The sequence below is a fragment of the Ooceraea biroi genome, chromosome 2, assembly GCF_003672135.1.
Source record: "Ooceraea biroi isolate clonal line C1 chromosome 2, Obir_v5.4, whole genome shotgun sequence".
Classification (NCBI taxonomy): Eukaryota; Metazoa; Arthropoda; class Insecta; order Hymenoptera; family Formicidae; genus Ooceraea; species Ooceraea biroi.
In genome coordinates this window covers 15500258-15527740 of record NC_039507.1, presented here as the reverse complement: position 1 = coordinate 15527740, position 27483 = coordinate 15500258, and the positions used below count along the sequence as shown (strand labels likewise).

The following is a 27483-nucleotide window of genomic DNA, read 5'->3' as shown; positions in this document are numbered from 1 at the left end:
AACAAAATTATTGAGTGGAGTAACAATAATACTCAACCAGTTATTTATTGATCAATAATTACTATTTTATCAACAATTACTTCTTCTTAGAGAAAAATAACAGAAAAGTCTTATAAATAGGTATGTAACTGTTTACAATTGATCCCCATGAAGTGATGGAGTTTGTTTAGACAGTTTGATATTTTTAGGCACTAAATGTTTGCTGCTAAATGTACGGTAATTTTCGATATCTTCCAACCGTTACGTTCGTAAATTTAGAACTGACAACTTTGTTCGTTAGCAAATATTTATGTCAATTCTTCGTGTTCTAAAATTTTAAAGTTTGTTAAGTTTATTTTGTACATGGTCTCTGCTCCAATATGATTTTACATTTTCTCTGTCGGCACTACTTTTAAATCAGCACGGTCTAATTGTGAAGAATGATAGTTGAACTAATTAGCAGGAAGAGTTAAGCATGATTAACGCGTGTTCATTTTACAATAATAGGTCTTTTGCATTTCCTAACTTTAAATTACAATAAAAATAAACAATATGATTAGGAATAAATAAGTAATTATAATTTCATATAATATATATCATATAATATATTAAAAAATCAATAATTATTCAGTATAAATTGAACTCTCTCTCTCTGTTTTTCTAAAAAACAATCTGCACAGACTTTTCTCAATCTAAAAAAAATCTGCACAGATTTTCCTCAATCTAATACATGTACATATGATAACATTTATCTAATGACTTCCGTGATTGCAAATATTCACGATATTTCTACTTTCCTCGCATCATTAGCTTCTAATAATTTCTGCAATAGATGCAATAGAGTACTGCATTATGTCAAAACCGCAGTTTCCGTTTTAGTATTCTTAAACAGTCGTGCAATTTCCTTTGCACATTTCCTTCGTGTAGCAGATGGTTATCGCGGACAATGAGTTAAACAATTAATTATCTGTCTAAACCAGCGACCCCAAACTTAAGATAGGGTGCTATGGACCTCGTTACTATCGTCAGCAACAGGTTTCCCATCATTAACGCCCACACTTATCGCATAGGAACTGCTGTCAGTGACATACATTATCATTAGAGCTTTGTTTTCGTCTCGTTTAAGAGATGAGCGTTTCTGTTAGACGTATCTCTCGTATAAAATTGTGCCGATGGCACAAGTTTAATCGTACAAATCTCTTCAAAAATGATTACTTATAATAGTAGATAAAAAGCTATACCTAATATACCATATACTTTCTCTGTTACTTTTATTGCATAATAATTAGCGTTGTAATCTGAAGCGTGATCTACAGCGATATTTGATTTACTCATTGTCGAAAAGTGAGAATGATTAAAATTATTTATTAGAACATATAAATGTTGTATAAATGTTCTATATATATATACATTTTCTTACAAGAGAAAAAGGGAGGAACATGTCCAGCTGTACTAATACTTGTGTTAGTGAGTTATTATTATAATATCAATTAAACTATAGATAACTGGTCTACTTAAGTTGAATGCAGCTTAATATAAAATAAACATAATATAAAGGTCTACTTTTAAAAATGGTAATGATAGTATTGCGGTAGTGGATAAATATATATGTTATTAAATCTGTCATTGTAGTTGTAACAAATTTATAATGATAACAATGTTTTGATATATATATTTTAGATAGCTGTTTAAAATAATTAAAAAATCGTAAAAATTTTTGGCATATATTCATAGGCTAGCAAACTTTATAAGTATAACTTTATAACATAAATGATAAATGATAACAAAGCATATTTGCGAGTGCAGTTATGTTGGATAATGATTGCATTGTCATTATAAATTATCCAAATATTATTATTCATAGAAACATCGTTTAACAATAACATAACTGTGATAAATTTGTTGGATAAAAGAAATTATTTACATATAATGTAAATAATTAACAAATGAGTACGACAATATCAATCAAGAATACATATTTTATAATGCTCTTTCGTTCTATTAAATTACTAAAACCGTAAAAAATCGATATCATACTCTTTTAATAACTGGCACGCGTGTTGCCCAAGTTTGCGAGACTACTACTAAAAGTTAACTATCTATTGCGACAAACTGCGTTGTATATGCATCGGGATACTTAATACTAGCTTGCAGTCTTCTCATTTGATGCATCTTTACGTATGTATAACAATTGCAATTGTCCTTAATTCCGTTGATAATAATTTGACAAATAATGCTATTAGCAAACGGATAAAAATGAACTAATGTTTGTCCTTACTTCTCCAACTTTTTTTATCGGATTTCAGAAATTATAAGTCACAAGTTATAATGTCCAGATCGCGATGAACGTTTTGTATAATGTTTCAAGCAGGAAAATGTCGAACATATATCGAGGATTAGATCAAACTGTTATCTGTGTCTGAGAAATGAACAGAGATCTAAGATACGATGTTGTGGTCCAACTTGCTGTCGAGAGCTGTAGAATGTCGACGGGTAACAGTACTATCAGATAATCGATCGACTACGTTTATCATACAGGCACTGGAGTCGATATCTACGATATCCGCTGGTGTCTGTTCGTCATTAGTGTAACATGTGTTTTCGCTCATCGGGTCACACGCTGATTTTTCCCGCGTGCTTTCGTCGCTCGTAGTTTGCTCTAGCGTCTCCTCCTTGTAAACGGTGAACTTTTCTAGATTAATCGAACACGTGGCTGGTACTATCTCCTTTTTGTCATACTTCTTGTTGATCGTGTCGTCCTTCACCGAGTTGCACGTATCCTCCAGGAAGTTCTCCCGCGAACAACATTGGGAGGTACTGCAGTGTTCGCCGTGGCAGCGAATCAAGCAGTTGGTTTTCTCCATGTGCGGCTGTACCTGATAAGATAATGACGGATAAGATTCGTTTGACGTATCACTCAACAACATTTATTTTAAAGATAAAGACGTGCATTGACGAGACATAACTGCCGTACCTTGTGAAATTCTGGCTGTATAGTGACTTGCGTGATACCCATTTCCACGAAAAAGGCAGTTACTTGCTCCGTGATATTAGCATAAACCTAGAATAGAAAATGGAGGAAACATTTAATTTTAAGAGATTGAGTACTGTCGAGGTCACTGGTTTTCTTGAAAAACTGACAAATTATTCTATACAAATCGAGAGCGATTCAGAATTTAATTTACGCACCGTCGGATCCAAAAATATTATATGTGCCGTCGAAATGATTTTCTCTCCTGCTAGTTGCCACACGTGTAAATCGTGGACGTTTACAATACCAGGGAAAGCCTCTAACAATTCTCTTTTCAGATTGTCGATGTTAATATGGTTCGGAATCGTTTGCAGCAGAATCAGGCCTGATTCCTTCACTATGAACGGACAGTAAAAAATTAGATTAATATTTTTTCGTGAACAAATTAAAATAGTTTGTATTGATATTTTATGAATTAATATTGAATTGATATTTTTTTCGTGAATTATGGCACTTACTATACGGGTAGCAAAGGACGAACAGCAAAATTGACGAAATAATGGCGAAAACCGGGTCGATATACTTGGCCACTTCGGAATCGGTGAAGTAGACTAAAATCGACACCAATATGACAAATACGCAACCAAGAACGTCCCGGCATATCTCTCGGAAGCCTTGACTTTTCGGCATCGCTAGTGGACTTCTTCTAGTTTGCGCTGACAATCGTTGCTCACCTTCTTTCGTTTCCTGCGAGTTCACGTTCCTGAAATGCCAAATTTTGCGATAATTATTATTTATTATCAAAAACATGTGGATATTTTGGACTCTACACTTTAAACTTTTATTATTAGCATATAAAAAGGAAACATTTCTTGATCGAGTTCTTCGATTATTTATATAAATGGAACTCACCTGCACAGTATTACATCCCCGCTATTGGTGACGTGCAAGAAGACACTCTGATTGAACGTAAATCCACCAATTAAGATATAACATAAGACATTCAAAAGGATCCCGGAAGCACCGATACATAGTACTGGCAACGGATGATGCATCTCATCCAAGTGATCGATGTGCACCAATGTCTGCAACGCTTCAATCAACAGAGAAAAACAGAAAGAAGCGACGAACACGCAGCAGACGAGCATCGTGACAATATCGATCCTAGCCCATCCAAACGTGTTTTTTAATCTCTTGTCTGATTCCTGCGAAGCGAATTTCGAATAGAGAATGTTAATTACATTTCTCTCTTTCTCTTTGAATGTGAAGATAATCTATTACCTAATGAAGATTTTAGCAACAATGCAAGAACGTTTGTCTTTAATAAGCGAAATATTCTCTTTTATATCTAGTAAGATGATATCGGTTTTATACGAAAAATTCGCGATCGAAAAGATTTTACTCTTCGACCGAGCGTACCTTTGTCTTCGTCGACAACGACGTAATGGAACCCTGCTCCTCTACATTAACGCAGATGGATGAATTTCCCACCGAATTGCGGCTACTGCTGTTGCTGTATCTTTCTCGATAGCTGTACTGCAAGCACACCGCGGTCACACGCAATTGTATAATAAATTATAGAAATACAGTGTCTGTGATGAAAACGAAATGCGGTGCGTGAACCTAGCTGTGAAGAAAACGCGGGCCACGCGCATAATTTTTGACGCGATGCCGTCTCTTATGCACTTTCATCAACCTCTTGCAAATACAATCGCGTGTGGGTTTCGTTTCGTTAAATGTACCCAGTAAAGTGTGTCGTTGATGAACTTGGCCGACTTATTCAAGCGATACGTGTCAGCGTAAATCTTAATGCGAACCTTCTCGAGAGACACACCGATTTCCCCCATCGATTTTCCTCGGGAATACATGCATTAATGGGAAGAGTGATAGGTCGCTTGTACTCTCGCGTGATCTCGATATCATGTTACACGACATACAGTTATAATTAGCAATACATTTTTACTGGTTTACTTAATAACGATATGTATAACAACATATCGCTTACGATAATTGCGATATTGAATGAAGTTAAATCTTCCGTTATTCCGTTAGTTGATAAAGTTAAATCTTTACAATTCCGAAGGTAATGAACGAGTTACATCAGAAAGCACACTTGGAATCGTCACGCAGAGTGGGTCACGGAGTAGGTCAGAAGGTTCATACGGCATCGTGTGTCGGCGGATCGCGTCGCCGAGCCAGGCCACGACGGGATCCAGCGGGTTGCGTCTTCACGCTTACCTTGATCGAGGCGATGCAGCCGACGAGCGCTACAATGTTACAAAGCATGTGGTACGCGTTGAGCAGCAGGGTCAACGAATGTGTCACGTGGCTGGCGACGATCTCGACCAGGAAGAAAGCCGTGGTGAAGAACAACACCAGGTACAGCTGTACTGGCTGCAGTCTCCGGAACCACTCCTTTACAGCCATGATCCTGCGCAGAAAATCATATGGTGAGCTTATACCCTCGGTGAGGATATTGTAGATCCTGCCAATGGATCGCTCGTTATAATGACTCATAGCCGATCGTTCGCGATCGAACATTTACGTGCGAACGTTTCGCAAAATTTATTGAGAAGTTTCGTCACAAGAAATCCGCGAGAAGTGTCATAGTAAATATGTTAGGCTATTTAGTAATCAGTTTAGGCAAGCCTACTTTTCTGGAGAGTATGATAGTACCGTGGATGGTGGTGAACAGGATCGCTTTTTCGTACCCACGTGAAGAAAGTTTACGTGCGCGCATTCATGTAGACGGAAATTAATGGATTTATTCTTGCGGAATAATTGGATCGTTTATTGAGTTGCAGTTTGTTTTAGCGTTTACTTGGTAGTCTGTTCGAGCGCTGGTTTGCACGCCGAAGAAAATTAAGCGTAATTGAATAAGTGAATTGAAATTGCTAGATTCGCCTTGTTGAATTGTCCGCCTTCGTTAACGATGAAGGAGAGCATTTACATTTGTGCACGTTGTTACAAAGGCGTTCACATTTATAAGCAATATATGGATTGAGAAGTGTATTCTCGATGAGGGGAGATTACGTATGTGCTGTTTATGAGATTTCTCTCTTGACCAGATGATACAACAAAACTTTTATATTATCTTAAAAAGACAAAAACACGCATGTTGAGTTTACGATAAAACGGTCCCCGTTAGTTAACGCGATCGGTGTCAATCGGACAATTTGCTGCACGAAGACACGCACGTATACTACGAACAAAGAATTTAATTAACTAATTACTTAATTAACGATAAAATTAAGATCTTAATTAATTATACAATAGTTTGACTCGAGACACTGCCGTATTCACGTAATCAAATCCATCCAAAGTACTTTTACCATCAGTAACGACACTTTAAAACTTTGGCAATAATACTCAACACAATCTTGAAGCAGTTTTTCACCAAGGGTCGACTACACACTATCCTCGTGAACAAATTTGCACCGCGAATCACTTGGACTATTCTCACGGATCGTTCCTAGGCGGAATCCACCGCAAGGGTCGCACTGCACTGCACGATCAACAAGAAACGTTTCTGGGTAACCGATATATCGTGTTCTTTACCGTTCAAGTGACGTTCCACGAGCATAGCGTAGAGATACCGCGGGTAGATCGTTGAAGAAGCGGACACTCGACTGATCGAGACGGCTGCACCGAGCTAAGCCGGTACAGAATACTATCGGTCTGCACGAAGCGGTCAGACGGTCGCGCTTGTTTAACCGGACTCGATGAATCGAATCAGCCCCGTGACCAACGCGCGTCTATAAATTACGAGTTTTTCATCCCTTAGGCGAACCTTAGCTGTCCCTTCCGCGAGGATGCAATGCTGTTTATCAGCGCTGATGAATTTCCATGAAAATAATCTTTACAGCCGTGCTATTAGTCTGTCGCCTCTCGCCAGACAATCTGCATTTCGCATAAGCCGCTCGATCAATCGCTCGCGACTCGAAATCCACGTACCTGGCCGGACGTCAGCACAATGCCGATTGTTGTCCGACCGGCTCGAACGATTCTGGCTTATCGAGAAACGCTTGTTGGACCTTGCTGATGATGAGTCATTGATTGGACCGAAAAATTTCTCGCGATCCCGCGGCGCTCGCGCCGTGCCGGTTTCTATCTTCGGGAGCAAGATGCGAGGACAGTCGTCGCCTACGACGGACGCTAGCGCTAGATGAAGAGGACTACGTAAGATCGTCTTCGTGCGGCGCCGACCTTCGACAAGACAATTCAGCTAAACGTGCGTGCGGCCGTCTAATCGTTGCTGTTACACGGCGACGTGCAGCGAATTTGGTATAATAAAATTCGCTAGTTAGCAAGTGATCGAGCTTTATCATTAATTTAAATCATTGTATTTAATCGGAGATACGATTGTACAGATCAAGAAATGCGATGTCAAAAAACGAAGGCAGCCAGGAAAACAACGAAAACTTCGAACGATCTTATCTCAATGCACTACAAAACGACTTCTTTTTCCAGATACTGATTAGATAGTAGATTCCATGGCCAGAAGAGAGAGAGACGAAATCCTACATTCGATAGCTCTGTCATAACTAGCGAGGTATGATAACTTGAAGATCAGTGCGTTGCCTTTAATTATCGTTTTTTGTTATTGTGCTTTGAATCTGCCTTGGTAGCATTCAGCCGGAAAATTCAGAAAATTCGCTCGCGGAACAGCACAACAAGGAAACGTACTCTTCAGACCTTATGGACTTAGTTCATTTATCGCCAAGCTGGACCTGAATCGTGCAGACTTCGTGAGCGCCGTCGCACGCACACATACCGACGAGTATCACGCACAATTCATACCGCACGCGTGTGTCTGTATGTTACACGTGTGTGTGTGTGTGTGTGCGTGTAACACGCACACGACCAGTCTCTGGTGTTGGATCTGGGGAACCGTCAAAGCGTTAGTTGCGAACATCCGGTCGAGGTAATAAGCTTTGAACAGCGCGAAACGTGCCCGCTCCCCCGCTCATCAGCGTCGATCTAATCCCAAACGGTCGGCGCTAAAACGCGATGTGACACAGAGATGCAATGTAGAATCACCAGGACGCAGTTACGCGGCGCATACGAGCGGTCCTTCAATTCTATCCGCGATCTCTCTGTGTTTCCCGTCGAACGGGGCGAGCAATTCCGCACGGGAACCAATGGCGCTATAATTGTTGTTATCTTATCGGCGAAGACTCATGCGCATTTAATCTATTTAATAATAATTATAATATAGAAAGAGAGAGAGAGAGAGCGACGTTTCTCTCGTCGTTCTTCAATTCATTCTTCAGCTTGTTATTTTGAATCAGCGTCCGGTCAATCGCGAATGAACGAATTGTCCGAGTGGCAATTCCCAAATCATCACGATTCTCGATGAATAATTCGGAATTTACACGAGGAATGTACGTGGACTTGCCTGTGCACGTGGCCGCTTTCGATGTTTCCTGAAAACGATGTCTTATCGTTGCGGTGAGGAGAATGTTGTACTGACCTCTGAACTCCGGAGAAATTGTTCACAATTCTCGTACGTGAGTGTCGTCACTCAGAAGCAAGAATGGTAGTTATCGGATATTTGACGTATCGGCATTCCGTGTTATTCCTGGTTGCGAAGCGGAATGGACTTCCTGAATTCGCGCTGAAGATTTTCCGATCGTGTATCGCTGGCAAACTAACGTTTATCTCGGACTACGCGTGGATTATATTGGCTGCCTATTGTAATCGCCGCAAAAGCAGGTAGTAGCCGATAACCCGCGATTATCTGCTCCCGTATCGAACAGTCAAATAAAAGACAGAGTACGTTGGAGTAATGATTGTCAGATAACTAGCTGTGAAGCCATAGAGGACGTTTGATTCGTGATCGTCGTGCTTCCTCACAATCGGAATCGTAACTTTGAAAAGTCGTAGAATAATATTATTGTATATTACCTGCATGATTACATGACCAACGTTATGTTTGTATTGGAATGTTTTGTATCATTGCGCAAGTAAAAGTCCACAAATTCATCAAAATCGAAAGAAACATAATCTTCAATAATATACAAAAGGCGATGATGAATGTAAAATTAAAATCAAAGATCTGCTTTTATTTCTATAAGCAAATCATACCTTTAAAACGTGACGGTTCTGCCGCAGCTTATCCATCACACGACAGAACTCGTGATAAACGAATGAACAAGTGATTCACAAAATGATTTAATAATATATATTATATACAATTCTCTCGGATAGAAAACGATTGGGTTTGTCGGCATCATCTGCGTGCGCAATTAGCTTCCTTTTCTGCCGCGTGCACGCGCGGCCGCGTTCTCTTTCCGGGAACATAGTTATCGCATAGTACAACCATGATATAACCGATTTGCCGTAAGAAATGTGAGGAAAGTATCGTTACGTGAGCATTTTTTAAAGACCTCATCGGTCACGTTTATGACTTTTGATTATTTGCGTGCGCTTTCGCCATTCATGCTCGGCGATTCACTCGGTACAATATCCAGTAATTTTCTTATGATTGTCATCAATGGTTTTTGAATGTGGGCAGTTAAAGTAGATATATATACTTATGCATATTTAAAATATAAGACTTGAAAGACCTAGGCAATTAATGGCTGATGCCATTGTGATGTAATCAATATACCGAATTTAAGAATTAGAATTAGATATTATCTTCCTAGAATGCTCTTTTAATCCGAGCCATCGAGAAGCTCACCTTGTTACGCTACATATCGCGAGTGTTGAAAACTCTTGGAGCTCCGATATCTTAAAATCCTTGCATGATATCTCGAACTCGCTCGATTGTTTCCATCCGAACAATACACTCGATAAACGATCGACATTCTCCATGTATATATTTTCGAGTTGTATTTAACGATCCAATTTCGTTGGTGATGCTCTGTGCTCAAACAGCGAACAAAATTCGCACACGCTCATTTCTTCATGAATAATTAGCGGTGCGAGACGCAAGTCCATTGAAAAATACGCAAAATTTCACAGCCAAGGATAGATACGTAAAATCGTTGATATTTCAAGAATTTTTCCATGATATTAAAAGGAGATTTCAAGATTTAACAATTGCATTTCATTTTAATTTTGATATGAATGAAATACAATCATATTAATCTAATTATTGTATGCAATATTTTCATTTATGTCAATTTAGTGTGTTTCTTCTGCATAAGAGATTCCAGCTATTGCTTTCTATTATTAAAACGTGGAGAAATGTAGCAATTAAAAGATCACTCTGTCGATCTCGTGATAACACGTAGAGGTATTATTTTCCGTTACTGCGTGTTGCTTTTGCGTGCAGCGGTTAATAAATAAGTCGAAAGTAAATAAGTGCGAAATGCAAATTTATGGAAGAAATCCGATCGACAATTTACACCTGGTTCACGCAAGAATATCGTATTCCCTGTCGGACCTTTCTCCAGCTTCTCTTTTCTGTAACTTTTCATGCAGAATCGAGGTTTACAGTCAGATGATCATCGCGTCAGTTGCCATAATAGGAAGTATGTTTTGCGAACTACAACATCAGTTTCGTGCTAAGAAATCTCGAAGTACGCGAGCCGCGTGTACCAATTAATCTTTAATTAAGACAGACTTGTTAAACGCGAAGCTATTTAAAGGCAGTCCAGCGATTGAAAAATGATATACCGCAAGCACAAAGCCCTGACGTGATTTAATTGAAGATTTCCCGAGATAAACAAGTCGTAGATATTTATTGCTTTACATGAAAGAGTACATATTGTGTTAAATACATTGACAGAACATCTATGGCATACACGTCCTGTTGTAACAAATAAATAAAATGTACGTATCTAGATTTCAGTTATAATCTCGCGTCGTATATTCTCAATTTTTTGCTCGCGACAATCAAGATTTTTTGGCACCTCAATTCTGATGCCTGTTTATGCAAATAAGTTACACGAAATTATTACAGGCCATTTATCTCGTCGTAAACCAAATATGACACGTTTGCTGGCGAAGGAAATATTGCCATATTGTCGTCGGTATTGATCTTTTCATCATTTTGTTACACCGCAACCGCGTCAGAATTCAAAATCACTAAAATTATCCTCCAATTTCAGCGAGATCCGACCTTCAGTTTGGCCTAATAAACGAAGACAGTTAATTGCCGTTATCTCAATGCGCTCATTTCCAACTGCGAGTGTTAAGTGGTAAGTCCGCACAACATGCATATAACACAAGGGACCCACTGACTCAAATCCACTCGAACTTGACTACTTGACCATGTCCGCTTAACTCGTAGCTTTCACACTCGTGTAGCACTGGTACAATTATGATCAGAGTGACTCGTGGAATTCACGTCGGCGGGAACGGTCGTTCGCACGAAACGATATTTAATCAGTGAAAGACTTACCGTGCAGGATGCCTCTCGTCCTGGAGCGGAGAACCCGAGAGGGACAAAACGGCGCTCATCCGGATGCGCGTCTCTCTCGGTGTTTCCTTCGAGATGTCGATGTTCCCTTGCATCCTCGTGCGCCAGACCTCTTGTCACCAACATCCGCTTCAGTGGACCGTCTCGTCGCGCACACAGCATGGTAAGGATACACGTTATTATATATGCACAGTATCCTCCTTTCCACGACATTCTCCGTTATTAGGACGAGAAGAGAAGCGGGAAGAGATGCTGAACTACATACGTAATTAAATGCCGCAGGTGCACGTGGTGCAGCGAGAGCGCGAGGCACCTCCATCCGACTTCTCCGACTTCTTTCTGGATCTGAATCCACGTGAAATTGAAACGGATGGAGCACTTGCCACGTGCTTCCGCGAAAGTCTGCGACTTCAGCGCGGAGTGGAGCCTTTGACTCCGAAAGCTTTCGTAACGCAAGACATTAGAAGACCTGGAAAAGATGCAAATAGCATTGTAAAACATCGTATGCATCGCTGAGAAAGTATTTCTACGGTGGAAAGAGCTCCGAAACTGTGCCGAGAGGATAAACACTGAAAAACAAGCACCGTTTATGGGAGCGTTTATGTAAGAAAATAAACGTAAAAGATATTTCTGTCGCGCGCGCTCTCTCTCTCTCCGAGTGCGAGCAAGTGGGATATATGTTATTCCGCGGCTGAGAGGCTGATACATGGCAAAATTTTAATTGCAAAAACGGACAATCACAAACAGAACGCGGAAAGAACTGCTTATGTTACTGCTTATGTCATCCTGCATGCTAGACAATTATTTATTTACGTTCACTCGGAGAGCGCGTTACTAGAAATTTACATAATGCGATTAATATCGAATGTTTTGCTCAATATATTGTTGGCGATTTACGTCGTTTGCGCTATGTCATATTTATATTTTCCTGTAAGTGATGTAAATGAACGGCATAACGATTGCATAATGATCGTAATGAGGATAATAATAACCGAACAAGCATAACTGATCAGATGTTATCGTTGAAGGTGATTTACAGAACCTGATTTACTCAAAATGTCATTTTTTCCAATTTAATGATGGCCAATTCCATCATTATAGCTGATAGAAAGTCGACTACTTACACGGCATTGCTATAGTTTCGTAATAAAATCGAGGAATGCTCGTTACAATCATGACATGTTTGCCGGCCTAGCATAATGCTGTCGTTGCAATCACTGCCACGCAATACGTTGCGTTCGTTCACTTTGGGAATAATAAGAATTACGGCGGTGAACGGAAGGAGGGAATGGGATCGTTCACTGTATCGATCATCTGCACGTCTTAACTTTCGAAAAACAATATTCGAGTTTTATATTCATTTTATATTTATAATTTCCCAGACAGTTCTCAAGATCATTTCTAATATATCATTTATAATATATTTGTAATATATCAGGATATATCTTGGGAGTAGTTTTGTGGTGTTATTAAAAATATCTTTTATCAACATACATGATATCATTTTAATAAGTCATATTAGGCATTTTATCTAACTAAAAAATGTCAAATATTGTAATCATACATCATTCCGAATGCCGTTTGAATCTCTCAAGGATACCCTTGTGCTGTCTGGATTCAGTCATGTGTATTTAAAATATTTTCGGATGTTTCTCAGTTATATATCAATAGATATAAAAATAAACAGCGAGTGTAATTCTTTCTAAATTTATAATGTTAAAATTAGGTAGAAACTAATTTACATACAATATGTTGGACAACATTGGAAAAACAATATTTTCCTCTAAAATTATTTTTCAATTAATTATAATTATCTATAATTTTTAACAGACAGCTGATACCTTATCATATTTTGTTATCGATATTTTTATATCGAAGAATATATAAGATAAGAGATTACGGCGCACTAATCTACACAAAAATATCACAGCGTAAGATTATATGAACTATAAATATTATTGCATAAGGATTATTGCAATCGGCCAGCAATTGGCGTTTCTCTGTTACGTAAACATCTTATGGTAATACAGAGTATTGAAGATTTTTAGTACGACGATTGACTCATGGCAGATGGCGCGCTTCAGAGTGTCAGTAACGTTCATTCCGTCTTTTTCGATGAAGATGAGTATGAATGGGAAGAAATATCTGTCATTTACTATCTGTCATCGTGATCTTTCTTGATCTTTTTCGTCTGACAATTTCGTGAAATAAATTCGACTGAAATGCGGTCGCTACTCGTCAACAAGTAAAGAACGAAGAAGAAGATAAGGTTACAAAGAGCAGAAATTCTGCAATTCGTGTAAGATTACGAGTGTGCCGCAGATTTTCATCGATTTCCACTTGAAGTGTCGTTTCTCGCCGACAGACAGAAATGTTTACTGCTCTACATGTAAACAACTGGTACGTGAAGTAATAATTCTGAAACAACAACCACGGGATCGTCCAGAGAATCAGACGAGATCGGTAAGTTGATGATTCGTTGACGTTTCGTTTGGATGCCCACGCGGTTGGTTTCGCACGCTTTGTCCAGGCCGACAAAGCGGTAAAGCGAATGATTCACCGCGTGGCGATCACGTCAGCATAACTGTTATTGTAATACGTCAAAATGACACACCGCGACGAATTAATCGCACGCTCGAGGCGAATGTACCGTGTATTCACTTAATGATGAATCTTGCCGCAGATTATGGAGACGCCGAACAAGGCAGCCGTGCTCCCCAAGGTCGCCGATGACGATAATGCAGTAGTACGTATTTCTCATGCTGCGTAAAATATTCTAAATAATAAGGATCCACTCTCCTTCGTTCACCGCGGCCTAACCGCTGATTGTTACTTTTGTTTGCCAAATAAGGGATCATTGTGGTCCAATATTGTCATTTGCCAAACAAGAAACCGGCTCCTCTGATTGTTTCTGATCATTATCAGACATAACTAACTCTCTCTCGCTACTAATCCACTCACAATCCGGTGTTGGTGTTGTAATTTCTGTTTCAATGCTAATATGGTCATTCATTTGTAAAACCACTTGCAATTTCGTTGCGCGCAGTGCGGCGAGAGCGCCAAAGGCTACCTAGAGCCTAGATTCGAGTGTCCCATTTGTCTAACATGGCTACGCGACCCAGTTTTAACATCCTGCGGACATAAGTTCTGTTCACAGTGTATTTACACTTGGCTTAAGTAAGTCGGTACACCCACGTTTAACCGAACGTCCGTTTCTTTGCCTATGCGAATTAACCGTGACTATCCGTAAATTGTCAGGAAAGAAGGTGCCTGTTGCCCTGTCGATAGTCGACCGTTGAAATCTGATAGTGATCTCTTCCGAGATCTCTACACTAGTAGAGAGATATCCCAGAAACGTACCACCTGCCCTTATCAACAGTTCGGGTGTAAAGTAGAGTTGTCTCCGGTGGATATGGAAACGCACATGAATCAGTGCGCCTACAAAAACGATCTATCCGAGTCGCAAGGTACACCCTATCTCGTCAGCTGACTATGAGAGAACGCAATTCGATTCTCTCTTCTAATAATAATGCGCTTATGTAATTATTCGCCAGTGGAGAGCACCACTAACGCAATGTCCGCGGAGTCAAAACTGTGGGATCCACCTCCGAAGAACAGCGTGCAGGTTTCGGACTGCAGGGAGGACTGGCAACAGTTGCTCAAGTATTCCAACTTCCTGTGTAATCATCCGCCGTCGTGGTGATGCGCTCCGATGTAAAGCTTGTGTGTTCTGCCTGATTTCAGAAGCCTGTACGAAAGGATAGTAGTCTTAGAGCAAGGGAATCGGGAGCTTTCTATAACGCTGTCCAATCAAAAGAATCAACTCGCAGCTATGTGCCTACGAAATTGTAATGGAGTTTACGTATGGAGGCTAACGTCCTTCCGGGAGAAACTCGCGGCCATGAGCAACGATCCCCTAAAGATGTTTTATAGTCCGGGGTTCTACACGAATCCGTACGGATACAAAATTTGCGCTAGGATCAATATATCCTCCAAGGATTCGAACTATCTGTCCCTGGTCGTGCACATTATGAAATCGGAGAATGACGACACCCTCGATTGGCCGTTCAAGGGCGCGATGTACTTTGTGCTGATACACCCGCAAAGCCCCGAGAAAAACATACGCGAGATAACGTGGTCGGTGCCCAATGTCGAGGCGCTTCGGAAACCCGTGTACGAACTGAATAAACGTAGCTTCGGGTACACCGAATTTGTACGCGTATGCGACGTGACTGATTTCCTGCGAGACGATACTCTAGTTTTTAGAATAGAAATTCGCGCGTCGAGCATCTTCGATGAATTTAAAGTATTGAAAGAGTAAATCTGTAGTATGCGCGATTCCAAATGCATTTTTGTGCTTTAAATTTTATTTTTACACTACTTAAGCGTGTAACATAATAGTGACAGTATTAGAGAGAGAGCGGTAATTATGTAGAAAAGGTTGCAGCGCGAATCCTTTTCATTTTGACATATGTTTGACATATGAATGGTGAAGCAATCTTTCTAAGTAATTTTTTTACTTGACAACTATGTGATGGTCGGTATAGTTTCTGAGATATATCACAAATAATATTAAGATAATTATACAGATTAGCTCTGGCTGACCTAGCTTCTCTAATCTGTATAATTACCTTAATATTATTTGTGATATATCTCAGAAACTATACACGACTATCACATAGTTGTTAAGTAAAAATTACTTAGATCTTCACCCTTTATAACACATGTCAAAATGAAAAAAACCCGCGTTGTGTAACCTTTTCTGCATAATTATCGAGAAGCCAATATACAAATATAAAGTTAAATGAGATATATTTTATTTTTAAAATAATTTATATATTTATTGAAAAAGTTTTTACTGTGAAATTTGTACTCCGTAATCCGTCCAAATAAGAAATTATTTTTCTACTTATTGTTTTATCCTACACATAATATACACACTTCTAATAGTTTTGAGCATTTTCTAGTAATCATCATCATTTAGGAATCATTATTCATATTAATAAATTTATCAAATAATCATACATTACATAAATATAAAAGAAAGAATTACATTAAATAAAAAAGTCGGAATTAGCATTTATTAACAATTGCCAAGAAGTCCGTCCTTGTCTGCCTTATATCAAAGTTTAGTAAAGTGCGATATACGATAATAAGCGATAAGTGCACATAGTATACTTGTGTGACGAGTAACATACTGGCCAGTCATATATGAATTACTTATGTGAGTTGCAGGATACAAAAATAAAAAATGATTTACATTCTATTTATTATCACTTTTAAAAAGGTAGACAAATGTATATAGGCAATATTATGCAAAATCTATGTATAAAATATTAAGTTTTGTTAAAATGGGTTATATTTTATTGTTGCAGCTATATGGATTATATACGATAAATGGAATGCTTACAGCAAGATTATAAAAACTTTCTATATATTTCTCAATATATAAAATAATAATCTTTATACTTTTGTTGCATTGTTGTATACGGGTACTCATTTTATTTGTGAAACGATAAACGATTTGTAATATTTATCATTTCGTGCAATGTGAATTCTACAGCCTGGACATAGAGATAGTGCTTAATGTGTTTGTAAATAGTACAAAGTAGCACTAAAAAAATAAAGATTACGAGTCATATTTCTGTAGACAAAAAGCAAGTCATATCTTCAGACATAACCTGCGGCTATAAATTAACTATAAACAACGGAATGAAGTATTCGATGATATAAAACAAGATTGTGTAAGAATATATCGCTACTTATTCACAATAATTTAAAATAGAAGAACGTACTGTACTGTAAGCAACGTATTAAAAATTGTAAGTAATTTATGTAATCATTACTCTGCAAAATGTGCATGCATAAATTACAATTACATTGTCTCATCTCAGCAGAGTGACCTGAATCCTATGAATGGTGGAAAACTCAGTGTGACGAGTAACTGCAGTATCATACAGACTTTCTAGAGAGAAAGTGGGAGAGGAGAAAATCTAAATTCTCATATTGCACGTGCTTGCCCGCTCAGTTTAGTATTTAAGCCAAGTGCAAGAAGACTTGCAAAATGGATGAAAATATCATGCGCTGTATTTTTATTCTTATTGCTGCATTTGTCGGGCTAGTCGGCTTACTGATGAACTGCCTGGAACCTTATTTACCCGTGTGGCTAATACGCACTTATCGCTACGGCAAGTTTAGTGCAACGGAAAACCACTTCATAGTCGCCAAATTCGAAGTACCGAAAAAGTGAGTTAAAATTATATCAATACACTTGTACATATACATATATGTTTTCATAAAAACTGCAGATAATTTATATATGATTTTGCATACAATTTTGTAATCAAAACCAAAGATATATTCTTAGTAATAATATTAATAATTCAATTCTAATTACTTTTGCATTTTTTTTAGATGGTTCAAACATATGTATCTTTTTGCTGCACCAGCATCCATTGTTACACTTTTCTTAGTTCTTTATAAATATATCTTTAATGGGACTCTACCCGAAATTATACTGATGGCATTAGACACGTCATTAAGCACTTCAAGACAAGCCTCAGGTGGGAAAATCGGTTTGATTTTTGATATTATTATCCTCGAAACAATTACATAATAATTATATAATATAATTACATATTAAAAAATTCTATAATAATTGCCTGATTAATCTCTTTTAGTGCCAGCAGAGGCTGTAATTCTAGCTACTGTTTTAATTAGCATACATTGTTGCAAAAGATTATACGAGTCGTGTTATGTTAGTATATTTAGTAATCAGAAAATACACGTATCTCATTATTTATTAGGACCTATACATTACACAGGAGTATTCGTATGTATAGTAGGTGAAGCTGAAGGATTCGTTAGAGGTATATCTTTGAAAAATTTCCGAATGTTTAATACGTTGCTCTGTTTACGTTACGATTTACGTTTCCTTTCCTTGTGCAGGTACACACGCACATTTCTCTTGGGACAAATTAATAAGCGGAAAACTGGTCTGCGCATTTGTGCTCTTATTGTCATCTTACATGCAATTTAGAACGAACATTATTCTCAGAAACCTGCGCAAACGGGAGAACAGTGACGTTGTATCTTATGCCCATAAGGTGCCATTCGATGGTCTATATAAATACATATCAGCCCCATTACAATTCACAGAGATACTTGTGTACTTGATGTTGTCTGTGATACTTTGGCAAGCTTCTACCTTTCATTATATCACCATTTGGGTCGTAGCGAACCAAGTAGGAAGAGTTTTACCGTGTTTTCTTCTTCTCTCAACAGTTGAAAATACTAATAATGTTCTTTTTCTAGGTGATGTGCGCAGTTCTAACTCATCAGTGGTACCGCGCGACCTTCAAAAACTATCCCAAAGAAAGAAAAGCTTTAATTCCTTACATTTGGTGAAACTTTGACTTTGACTTTTATCTTTACTTTTCAAGATGTTTTATGCTTGAAGTGCTGGAAATAATTATCTATATCATTTTATGATATAAATACGTTTCACGTAACAATAATTTATTTATTATATTTATTTGGTTCAAAGAGGCTTGATATTGTTATGTATTGTTATACATATTACAGATATGAATAAAGATGTGATATATACATTGAAAATATATTACATATATACACTTGCGTATATTATGTATGATAATTTATACGTGAGAGCGTGCACAAATTAAATGAAAGGATTAATAAATATTTATTGTGTTTAGTTTAAATATATATTTCCATTACTTACACTCTGGTATTTTATTGACAAACATTAATATTAAATATGGATTCTCTTACGTTACAAGTGGCAGAGATCACAACATTTATAACAATATAACTCTGTATTTTGCTTGTAAAAAATCTTAGTATAATATTCCATGCCGAGAGCTGCTGCGTGCGCGCGCAAAAACCTTTCTTGCCCTAATGGAGAATGTATGAAGAGTGCTTTTTTTCTATACCTGCTAGCTACTTGAACAATAAGCTGAAACAGACAAGTTATTCTTCCCTGGGATACGAATGTAATTGTCAATTCTTATGAAAATTCGGGCGTGAAGCACGATGGTACGTTCAAACTGCGAAGTCCCTCAAACGATATACCATCATGCTTCACATAAAAGCCGTTCACATCAATTTCAAACGTGACAAATAAAATTTGCGGTATACGTACCTATACGGATAGCCTTGAGCCTTATTCCTGAATATTGATAGAAGAAGACTGAAGAAAACTGCGAGTAATCCCAAACCAATTGTGGCGTATATCCTGCGTTTCTTCACGTCGCTTTTACGAACGGCAGCCTCGGTCATTAGGATCATTCCTAACACGACTGCTCCATCTTTTTACACATACAGTTAAGTCTATATCAGAATATAAAATGCGAATTTTCTGTGCCTTTGTCTGCTTGCTTGCTTGCTGTTGAAGCAATCTTTGGACGTGGAAAAAGGATACTGAGAACCATAACGATATACGTTTCCAACACAAACTGGCCCTGAGATGATCCATGAATGTACGCTACGTTCCCATTTGGTGATTTGTGAATAAATGGCGGTCCCCTGATGTGATTCCACATTTGTCCAGAGGTCATGGTCAAAGTGAAGAACTGGAAACGAGGAAAGCACGATTATGGTAGTTGATGATGCTCAACGAGAAAGTAAAATTGAGGAAAATCTATCTACCAAGGCGCCAAGACCCCATATTGTCTTATTATAGATGAAGTCCAAGTTATTACGTCGAAGGTATAGGAAACCTCCTATGAGGACCAGCAGCATCACTACCGCCACTGTGCCAGAATAATTTGGTGGTCTAAATACTCTGATCTATAATTGACAATATAAAATATATATGAAGAAAGTTAAATTTTGTGTATAATAAGTAGTATTATATAATATTAATATTATATAATTACATAAGTATTGATGTAGCTTTGCATGTAACAGATATAATAGACAGGATTGCCAAAAGGAACCACGACGTTACCTGAATATCAGTGCGTTCACCGATCCACTTTGCTATTGCTTCCGCAGCGAATCCCACTCTCTGGATATCCATGGTATCAGCAGCTTTTGGCTTTCCCTTAGGTGGAAAGTGCATGTACACCGGCGCGGTGTTTAAACGCATCTATAACAATACATCCCAGCATTATCACTCCATCTTCTTTTCCTCCATCACTACAGGATAGCTCTTTGAGCACTCACCAACTGGAATACATCAGACCCTTCATCAAAATCGATAGACACGAAGTATAACTTGTTGGAGTATACTTGAGAATACCGAAACGAATTGGCCACTATCGTGAATTCATCATTGGCATGCCTGAAATTATGATGAGATCACTCATTGCAAGAATCGATACATACTTTCTCTCGTGTACGAACACAGCCGTCAGTTTACCTGCAAATCTGGCACTGCCGCTGAGGTGCCATGGCAGTGAACATGACTATGACAGAATAATTTCTTGGAGTAGCTTTGATGTATTGCTTGAACTTTGGTCCGTTGAACTTCAAAACCGACCTCTTCATCGCCATCTCCATCATCTGCTGCACGCGTTCTGCCAAGGAGGAGCCTTGATTCTGGGTGAAAATGGAATAACATTTCAGAAACACTATCCACTGAGCAACGGTCGGCGAAAAATATTTAAAAAAAAAAAGAAACAGAGGGCAGATAATACTCACACTCTTCGTTCTGTACTGGCAAGCGACATACCCGAGGCTCAGCACGGAGAGAACCAGGAATGTAAGGTAGAGCTTGTACCTCATCGTAAGGGGTTAATGTCTCAAAAACGTTTAATCAGGACGTGCCTCTCCTACCGGCGACACATTAGCGACCACTGATAATGATATGGGACCACGATATCGTGCGAACCCCTATTGGTCTACTCTATCAGATACAACGTGGCATTTGACATGCACGCGTTCCGCGGGCACGAGAGTCGAGGGCCACAAGATTTATTTCGTTGCAACTTGACGGACTCTGGGAACGTTATGCGGGAGAGCTTGTTCCTCTTTTTCTCTTTTACTGCCGCGTTTCACAGGCGTATTTTCGCGGTGACATTTGCCAGATTGTGTTACGTGTATCGATCATCGACGTGGAGGTCCGCTCGTTGGATCTGCACCTTTCGCACATTTCCTACATCTTATAATGAAATATATATGTATTTATGTTATGCATATTATTCGGAAGGGGAAAAGATGAGAGATAAGCATGAAAGGTATTTGCAAAAGGAATAATAATGTATATTATTGTTCTTTATGTGTGAATTAACTAAAGATTGTGTAAAAATTAATTACACCTTCGTGAATTAGCGGTAATCTGAATTTAATTCGTCATTTTCCTGTCTTCGTGTATTTTACATGTAAAATTACAGTTTGGAAATAAAACTTTATCGATTTTATTATTATTGTGTAAAATTATTTACGAATAAAAGATACTTTCGATATGATTTTAAGTTCTACTATTTGAAATAAAAATCTTGAAAATAAATTTATTTCTGACTCGCCGTTGACTACCATTACCTCATTTTTCGATGAAATCCAGTGGAGGCTCGTAGCGGAATTTTCTGGAATCTTCAAAGGCTGAAGTCACCTCTGGGAAGTTAGCCTCCATCTCCGAAATTAGTTCCAGAAAACTCCGCTACGAGCCTCCACTATCATTACCCGAAAAATGAAGTATAACCTATCTAGAACTGATGAACAAATTCAACAAATATTTTGTTATATAACTCAAAAAGGTGGGTTGAAGGCGCTTTAAAATTATTTAAAAAAAGGGTGAACAAATATGACTGAATAGCATAAAGTAATAGTTTTCATATTACATATATTTTATTGTATATTTATATATTTTTTATTTGTATACATATATTTATATACATATACAAAATATTAATGAAAGCAAAACCATCATTACATTTTTTAAATAAAATCTTGAATAGTGAAGTGGAATTGCACTAAACACGTACATATGTTATCTTGCGAAATACATATGTCATCTTGCGGAATAATTCACGAAGATTAACCTATGTAATTTTATTTATATTTTTCGATCAATTTATTGGCATAATCAATGTAGGCTTGCTTCGCAGCCTCTTGCGAAGTGCCCTTCTTCTTGTTCCAAGCTTCCCACTTCGCTTTTCCTTTCAGATCCAGCATGCCAGGTTTAGCTGAAATATTACAAAATATATTATTCAATATTATGAAAAAATGCAACATATATTGTAATGAAATATATGAATTATGAATTAATTATAATTATATTTGTTGAATATTGATTACATGTTTAGCATATTTGTATATATAATAATTTCGTTCAAGAGATATTTTCTTAGTTTTGCTCGATTTTGCATTGATTGGTTTTGGTTTTTATCTGCAATGATGTTTGATTCCTCGAAGAAATAAAAAGTAGAATGTATATGAATTGATTGAATGAGAAAGTTATTAACTATACAGCATAGAGGCTTGCAGCAATGTTGCAACATTGAAGCAACATTACAACATTACAGCAATGTTGCTGCAAGTTCCTCTGCTGTATGGATATTGATGACTATAGTAACAATTTATAAATGTGATGCAATTCGTATATGTTTTATGTAGACACATGCAAAATTAAGCATAACATCTTAAATATTACATCAGATTTTTAAAGAATTAACAAAAACTTACATGTGTTGTTATCTCCAACTGTAGCTTGTTTAAATAAGGCGTAGAGTTCCAAAAGTTCCTCGTCACTGGGACGTTTTGTGAGTGTTTTTACAGCTTCAGCGGCTGCTTCAAATTGCTATAAAAAAGCGCAATTTTGTTGTAAAGTAATACATCAATATCAGTTTATCGACATTATGTATCTTAAGAGTATATTTTAGTTGCTTATAAATCTTCTCAAAAAACCAAGAAGTGATTTTATTTTGATTGAAGCACTAAAAATTCTTTAGAATAAATAATAGAAAAAATTAACTATCTATCAAAGTTCAATATCACGAATTATAAACGTGTATTTGAAATTGCAGATATTAAAAGTTACACATAATTGGAGATTTTTAATTGCAATTTATACAGGAGCACGGTGATGAGCAATATTAAAATTTTCCGCTGCCTCATTGAGACTCTTTCTGTCAACGTACGCGATTTAATGATAATTCACCATCCGTCCTGAATTTCTCCTTGGAGAAATGCATACGATATCGTGTTTACGCTGCACCTCAAGAGCAATAATAATTAATATGCTGTACCATCGCATAATTTTCGCCAATCATTTCCGGCTCGATTAACTCGTCGACGCCTTTCCGATGCACTTTCGAATGCGCCGCGAAAAATGTGTCTCAAAAAAAAAGAAATTCATGCAAATATCAGAGCAACTTGCACCGTACACTTTCCACATTTTATAAAACTGAAGTATATATATATGCTGCAATAATGCGAGGCAAAATGAGAAGAGTTATACCTGATCGAGAGACATCCTTATTGACTGAGTTGGCAACGAGTGAGCACGGTAAACTTTCTGAGGACTGATCGGATAATGCACAAGTTAAAAACACTGATCCCCACCTCGCAAAGTTTATCGTAACGCACGAGCCAGGGTCGGATGACGCAAATTTTTTTTCTTCGAGGAATCAAGCAGATAAAAACAAAACTGATCAATGCAAAATCGAGAAAGAAGAAAACATCTCCTGAACGAAGTATTATATATACAAATATACGAAACATGTATAACCAGTATTCAAAAAATATATATCGTGTATTTTTTAAATTGAATATTTTATGCGATAAAGTATGTTTATATAACTGAAACCTCTTTAGTCCTGAGTCATTAATCTTGATTGAAGATCTTCAGAAAATGGCGAAAAAAACAAGTTTTTCCAGTTTGTTAATTTTCTATATATTTCTGTTTTATTTTCGAATATTCTCTAATTAATTATCCAACTTGTTAAAATTCGTTGAGAAATTAATAATGAATATATGATATTTATTTTGATCTAACGAACGAATAAAAATAACGAATAAGAATAATGTCTAATCTATCGATCCTAGTCTTAACGAGTTTGTAAATAAAGCATGGAAAGTCTGGAACACTATAATATACACTTGAAGAACGATGTACCGGTTTTAAAATTGACCGTAGAGAACCCCGTTAGAAGCAATGACTCTTGTCTGTAAAGTATTTTCGCGACTTCGCGAGTTACACGCAAATGTTCAAATAATGCTAAAACTGACAGTCACTCTATGCGTGAAATAAAAAATTCGTGAAGAAAAAGTCTATTGAACAAACTAAAACGTTATTTTATAAAATTTACGAATACTAAATCTTTAAAATAAAAAATAATAATATTTCTGAAAGAAACAATAAGTTACATGTAACTTTATTAAATTTTTATAATTTTATGTAGAATCGATTTTAAATATTTTCTAAATGATTACCGGACGATTCGAAAGATTAATTCTCTGGAATTTAAATATACAGATTGAATTCACGTGAGTTGCTTTACAATCCTCTACTCATTTTCTATTTGTATCATTTGTTTGTAATTTTTCACAATTAACTTTTGTTGAAAAATGCCATACCTGATCCACCGACATGTCGACGTAAATCCGTTTCGCGTGCCAGCTGCCTACTGAATCCGTGGTTAGTAATCACAGTTCTACGTGCCGTAAGCTTCTGATGTCTACACAGCTCGCGCATCAACAATGGAAGGGGGAATCTCGATGTTAAATTGATCACATCCCATCATTGTGGACACACGTGCACGCAATTATTATATTACACATCCCTATAAGTACATATGATGATCATGAAGCGAAACTTTTACTTGATCACTGCTGATACATGCATAAAACAAATCCGCCACAAAAATCTAAAGTTAAAAGAGATAAAAAGAATGCAGATTTCGAGATCGATCAGAGGAATCTTCTACAAAAAGATAAAAAAAAAAGAAAAATGCAAAGCGCGCGCAGGCTTGCACTTTATACTTTATACCATCGCGCTCCACTTTGCGCGCTGCGTCTTCTGCGAAATAATAAGAACGGGGCCAATGTGCCACATCAGCATCCGAAGACTCACCTGTACAGGAATGCAGGAATTCCTGACTACCTGACGCACGGTTTCAACACCACCATCTCGGGCTCATACGTATATGCACGTCATTATCAGGATAGCAAACAGTACGACAGTAGACCCGCCAGCTGGTAGTTTTACTCTCGGCAATTAACGTCTGTTACGGTTACATGGAGCTGTTAGAAATTTTTCTACGCGAGACACGTAGAGCGATTTCTGCGACCGATTCTCCTCACCTGTTTAAAAAACAAGCGTGACAATTTTATACTTATTGCGGAATTTACCGGCCAGTGGACGGCGTCAAGGAAAGATAACTGGATCGCGGAGCACTTACAGTTACAGTCATTCTTCAATGCTCTTTCATCAGCAACTTAGTTACGGTTGTAACTATGCGCTGCCTTTTGATATAAAACGTTACGATGTTGTACATTGTTGGCTTCGGCGAATTTGTTTAATTAACCGATTTTGCAATTGAATGAGACGCGACTTTAGAACGTATGACACTAACTGTAAAGCGTTGCGAAAATGCGGCAAGTGCATGGTTGAGAAGAATGAATGATTGCGTCGCGTGCGGTGCGAGGCAGCACGGCATTCGATTATGAAAACGCGCAAGCATGAGAACGAAACGGAGAAAATCGCGGAGAAAGAATGCGGAATCGCCGTTGAGATGATGCTTTTGAAGGTGTTGGCGTTATTTCTTGCCTCGTGGCAGTGGCGCATCCATCTCGCTGCGGAATAATGCATCGACCCGCAAAATTAGCTCGCTAAAATATTTAATAGAAAGTACATCTTTGGGATTATATCTGAAAGAGAGAGAAATCTTGACAAACGTATTCGCGCTTTTGAATAATAATCTTGCGGTCAGAGTAAAAGTATAATGATACATAAATTTAACATGTATCATCTCGCGTCCATCTGAAAATCTACAAGTTACGATACTTTCACTCTAGCTACGCAACTATTTTTAATACCATTTCTTATTTGATTCTAAACAATTCAAGAAAACAAAAAGAAACATTAATTCAACTATTTTAAATACGAAATAAATTTTAAAACACGGTAGAGATTTATGTGCGCCCACTCGTATGCGCTAAGCTTCCTGATAGCATTTCAAACTCCGAATTTATTATAATATTCAGTAAATAATGATTTAGATAATATAGTGATTACCTGTTAATGTGATCGCGTCGAAGGGTGACTTGAGAATGACGCGCGGTCTTGCTCAAGAAAAAAACGACACGTTTCATATGACTATTTTAATATTCGAGACACGAATATTATTTTGTGATGACTCGCACGAGTTACAGTTACGCGCGAAACTTTTGTCGCGCGCGTACACCTACTCAGGTAGTCAGTTCAGCGTCTGTAAAACATAAAAAAATTATTTTACAATAATTAATTAAAATATTACAAAAAATACAAGATAAAATAATGTAAAATATATTATATTAGAGTTTTGCAAATTACAAATTTAATTTACAATTTACTCAGCAGCGTGCGCGCTTCGCGTCTGCATTTTGCGCAAAACCGTGTCTCTTGATGCCAATGATCATCGATACGAACAAAAGCGAGCGCAGATACGAGAGCCAGGTTAACCTATCTAATTGAAGTATTCTGATAAAATTCGGTTTATCTTATCAAATGTAAACGATTGGCTTTTTCCTTTAATATCGAAACACCGTTTGGGTGCGTACGGCACTGCGGGATGTGCACACAGTTGCATGCCCTAATGTATACGTACACGCGCGTATAATTGTGTGAACGACGCCATATTCGTGCGAAGGAATGTTGCAAAGCACTGCTAACCGATAATAAATAATCGCGCTTACAAACACTCGCATTTTTTACACATCTCGATTACGAAACTTATCCGGATGATCGCGACCGTACGTATACGGAAAATATAAAACAATTATATTTAGATTTCCGGAACAGGTTACATCTTGCTGCAGGAGCAATTTACCCGCATTAATCATTTCAATTTATTTTGACGATATTACTGCTGCTACTAAAATAGAACTACTTAATAACCACATTAAGTATATGAGGATTTAATGTGTCTATAAGAATTTCATGCATAGGTTATCTATAGCATATTATAAAATATACGAGTCAATCGATCGTGGATCG

The 27483-nt window shown here is 37.5% G+C and overlaps 5 protein-coding genes across 14 annotated transcripts; 2 read left to right on the top strand and 3 right to left on the bottom strand.

Annotated features, from left to right (window-relative positions):
* Positions 1 to 7: 7 nt before the first annotated feature.
* Positions 8 to 10431, bottom strand: LOC105280098 (zinc transporter 1). Of its 6 annotated transcripts, none has more exons than XM_011340328.3 (8): positions 6905 to 10431; positions 5189 to 5381; positions 4370 to 4486; positions 3863 to 4155; positions 3469 to 3713; positions 3169 to 3347; positions 2954 to 3040; positions 8 to 2855 (listed from the first exon to the last, which is right to left on the bottom strand). In XM_011340328.3, exons 2-8 carry the CDS (start codon positions 5375 to 5377, stop codon positions 2418 to 2420), a joined length of 1548 nt encoding a protein of 515 aa, XP_011338630.1. In that variant the 5' UTR covers positions 5378 to 5381; positions 6905 to 10431; the 3' UTR covers positions 8 to 2417. The 6 variants fall into 6 exon arrangements, with proteins under 6 accessions (XP_011338630.1, XP_011338628.1, XP_011338627.1 ...); XM_011340326.3 differs by lacking the exon at positions 6905 to 10431 and adding an exon at positions 6283 to 6885; XM_011340325.3 differs by lacking the exon at positions 6905 to 10431 and adding an exon at positions 6325 to 6885.
* A 2949-nt stretch (positions 10432 to 13380) lies between these two features.
* Positions 13381 to 16970, top strand: LOC105280100 (TNF receptor-associated factor 6). Its single transcript, XM_011340331.3, has 6 exons — positions 13381 to 13784; positions 14005 to 14067; positions 14368 to 14498; positions 14580 to 14788; positions 14876 to 14984; positions 15066 to 16970. The coding sequence occupies exons 2-6, from the start codon at positions 14008 to 14010 to the stop codon at positions 15640 to 15642; spliced, it is 1086 nt and encodes a 361-aa protein (XP_011338633.1). The 5' UTR covers positions 13381 to 13784; positions 14005 to 14007; the 3' UTR covers positions 15643 to 16970.
* A 179-nt stretch (positions 16971 to 17149) lies between these two features.
* Positions 17150 to 18938, top strand: LOC105280101 (polyprenol reductase). Its single transcript, XM_011340332.1, has 5 exons — positions 17150 to 17567; positions 17736 to 17884; positions 18002 to 18190; positions 18270 to 18565; positions 18636 to 18938. Exons 1-5 carry the CDS (start codon positions 17386 to 17388, stop codon positions 18726 to 18728), a joined length of 909 nt encoding a protein of 302 aa, XP_011338634.1. The 5' UTR covers positions 17150 to 17385; the 3' UTR covers positions 18729 to 18938.
* Positions 18939 to 19038: 100 nt separating this feature from the next.
* On the bottom strand, positions 19039 to 21658 carry LOC105280102 (tumor suppressor candidate 3). 2 transcript variants are annotated; one of them, XM_011340334.3, is made up of 8 exons: positions 20988 to 21658; positions 20707 to 20885; positions 20511 to 20628; positions 20293 to 20433; positions 19992 to 20132; positions 19765 to 19915; positions 19486 to 19651; positions 19039 to 19323 (listed from the first exon to the last, which is right to left on the bottom strand). In XM_011340334.3, exons 1-8 carry the CDS (start codon positions 21069 to 21071, stop codon positions 19314 to 19316), a joined length of 990 nt encoding a protein of 329 aa, XP_011338636.1. In that variant the 5' UTR covers positions 21072 to 21658; the 3' UTR covers positions 19039 to 19313. The 2 variants fall into 2 exon arrangements, with proteins under 2 accessions (XP_011338636.1, XP_011338635.1); XM_011340333.3 differs by having other exon boundaries at positions 19039 to 19299; positions 20988 to 21650.
* A 430-nt stretch (positions 21659 to 22088) lies between these two features.
* LOC105280090 (acyl-CoA-binding protein homolog) lies at positions 22089 to 26933 on the bottom strand. Of its 4 annotated transcripts, XM_011340311.3 has the most exons (7): positions 26834 to 26933; positions 26524 to 26716; positions 25688 to 26156; positions 25360 to 25589; positions 24864 to 25069; positions 22971 to 23085; positions 22089 to 22471 (listed from the first exon to the last, which is right to left on the bottom strand). In XM_011340311.3, the coding sequence occupies exons 5-7, from the start codon at positions 24876 to 24878 to the stop codon at positions 22338 to 22340; spliced, it is 264 nt and encodes an 87-aa protein (XP_011338613.1). In that variant the 5' UTR covers positions 24879 to 25069; positions 25360 to 25589; positions 25688 to 26156; positions 26524 to 26716; positions 26834 to 26933; the 3' UTR covers positions 22089 to 22337. The 4 variants fall into 4 exon arrangements, with proteins under 4 accessions (XP_011338613.1, XP_011338614.1, XP_011338612.1 ...); XM_011340312.3 differs by lacking the exons at positions 24864 to 25069; positions 25360 to 25589; positions 25688 to 26156; positions 26524 to 26716; positions 26834 to 26933 and adding an exon at positions 23746 to 24611; XM_011340310.2 differs by lacking the exons at positions 24864 to 25069; positions 25360 to 25589; positions 25688 to 26156; positions 26524 to 26716; positions 26834 to 26933 and adding an exon at positions 23534 to 23716.
* Positions 26934 to 27483: the final 550 nt, after the last annotated feature.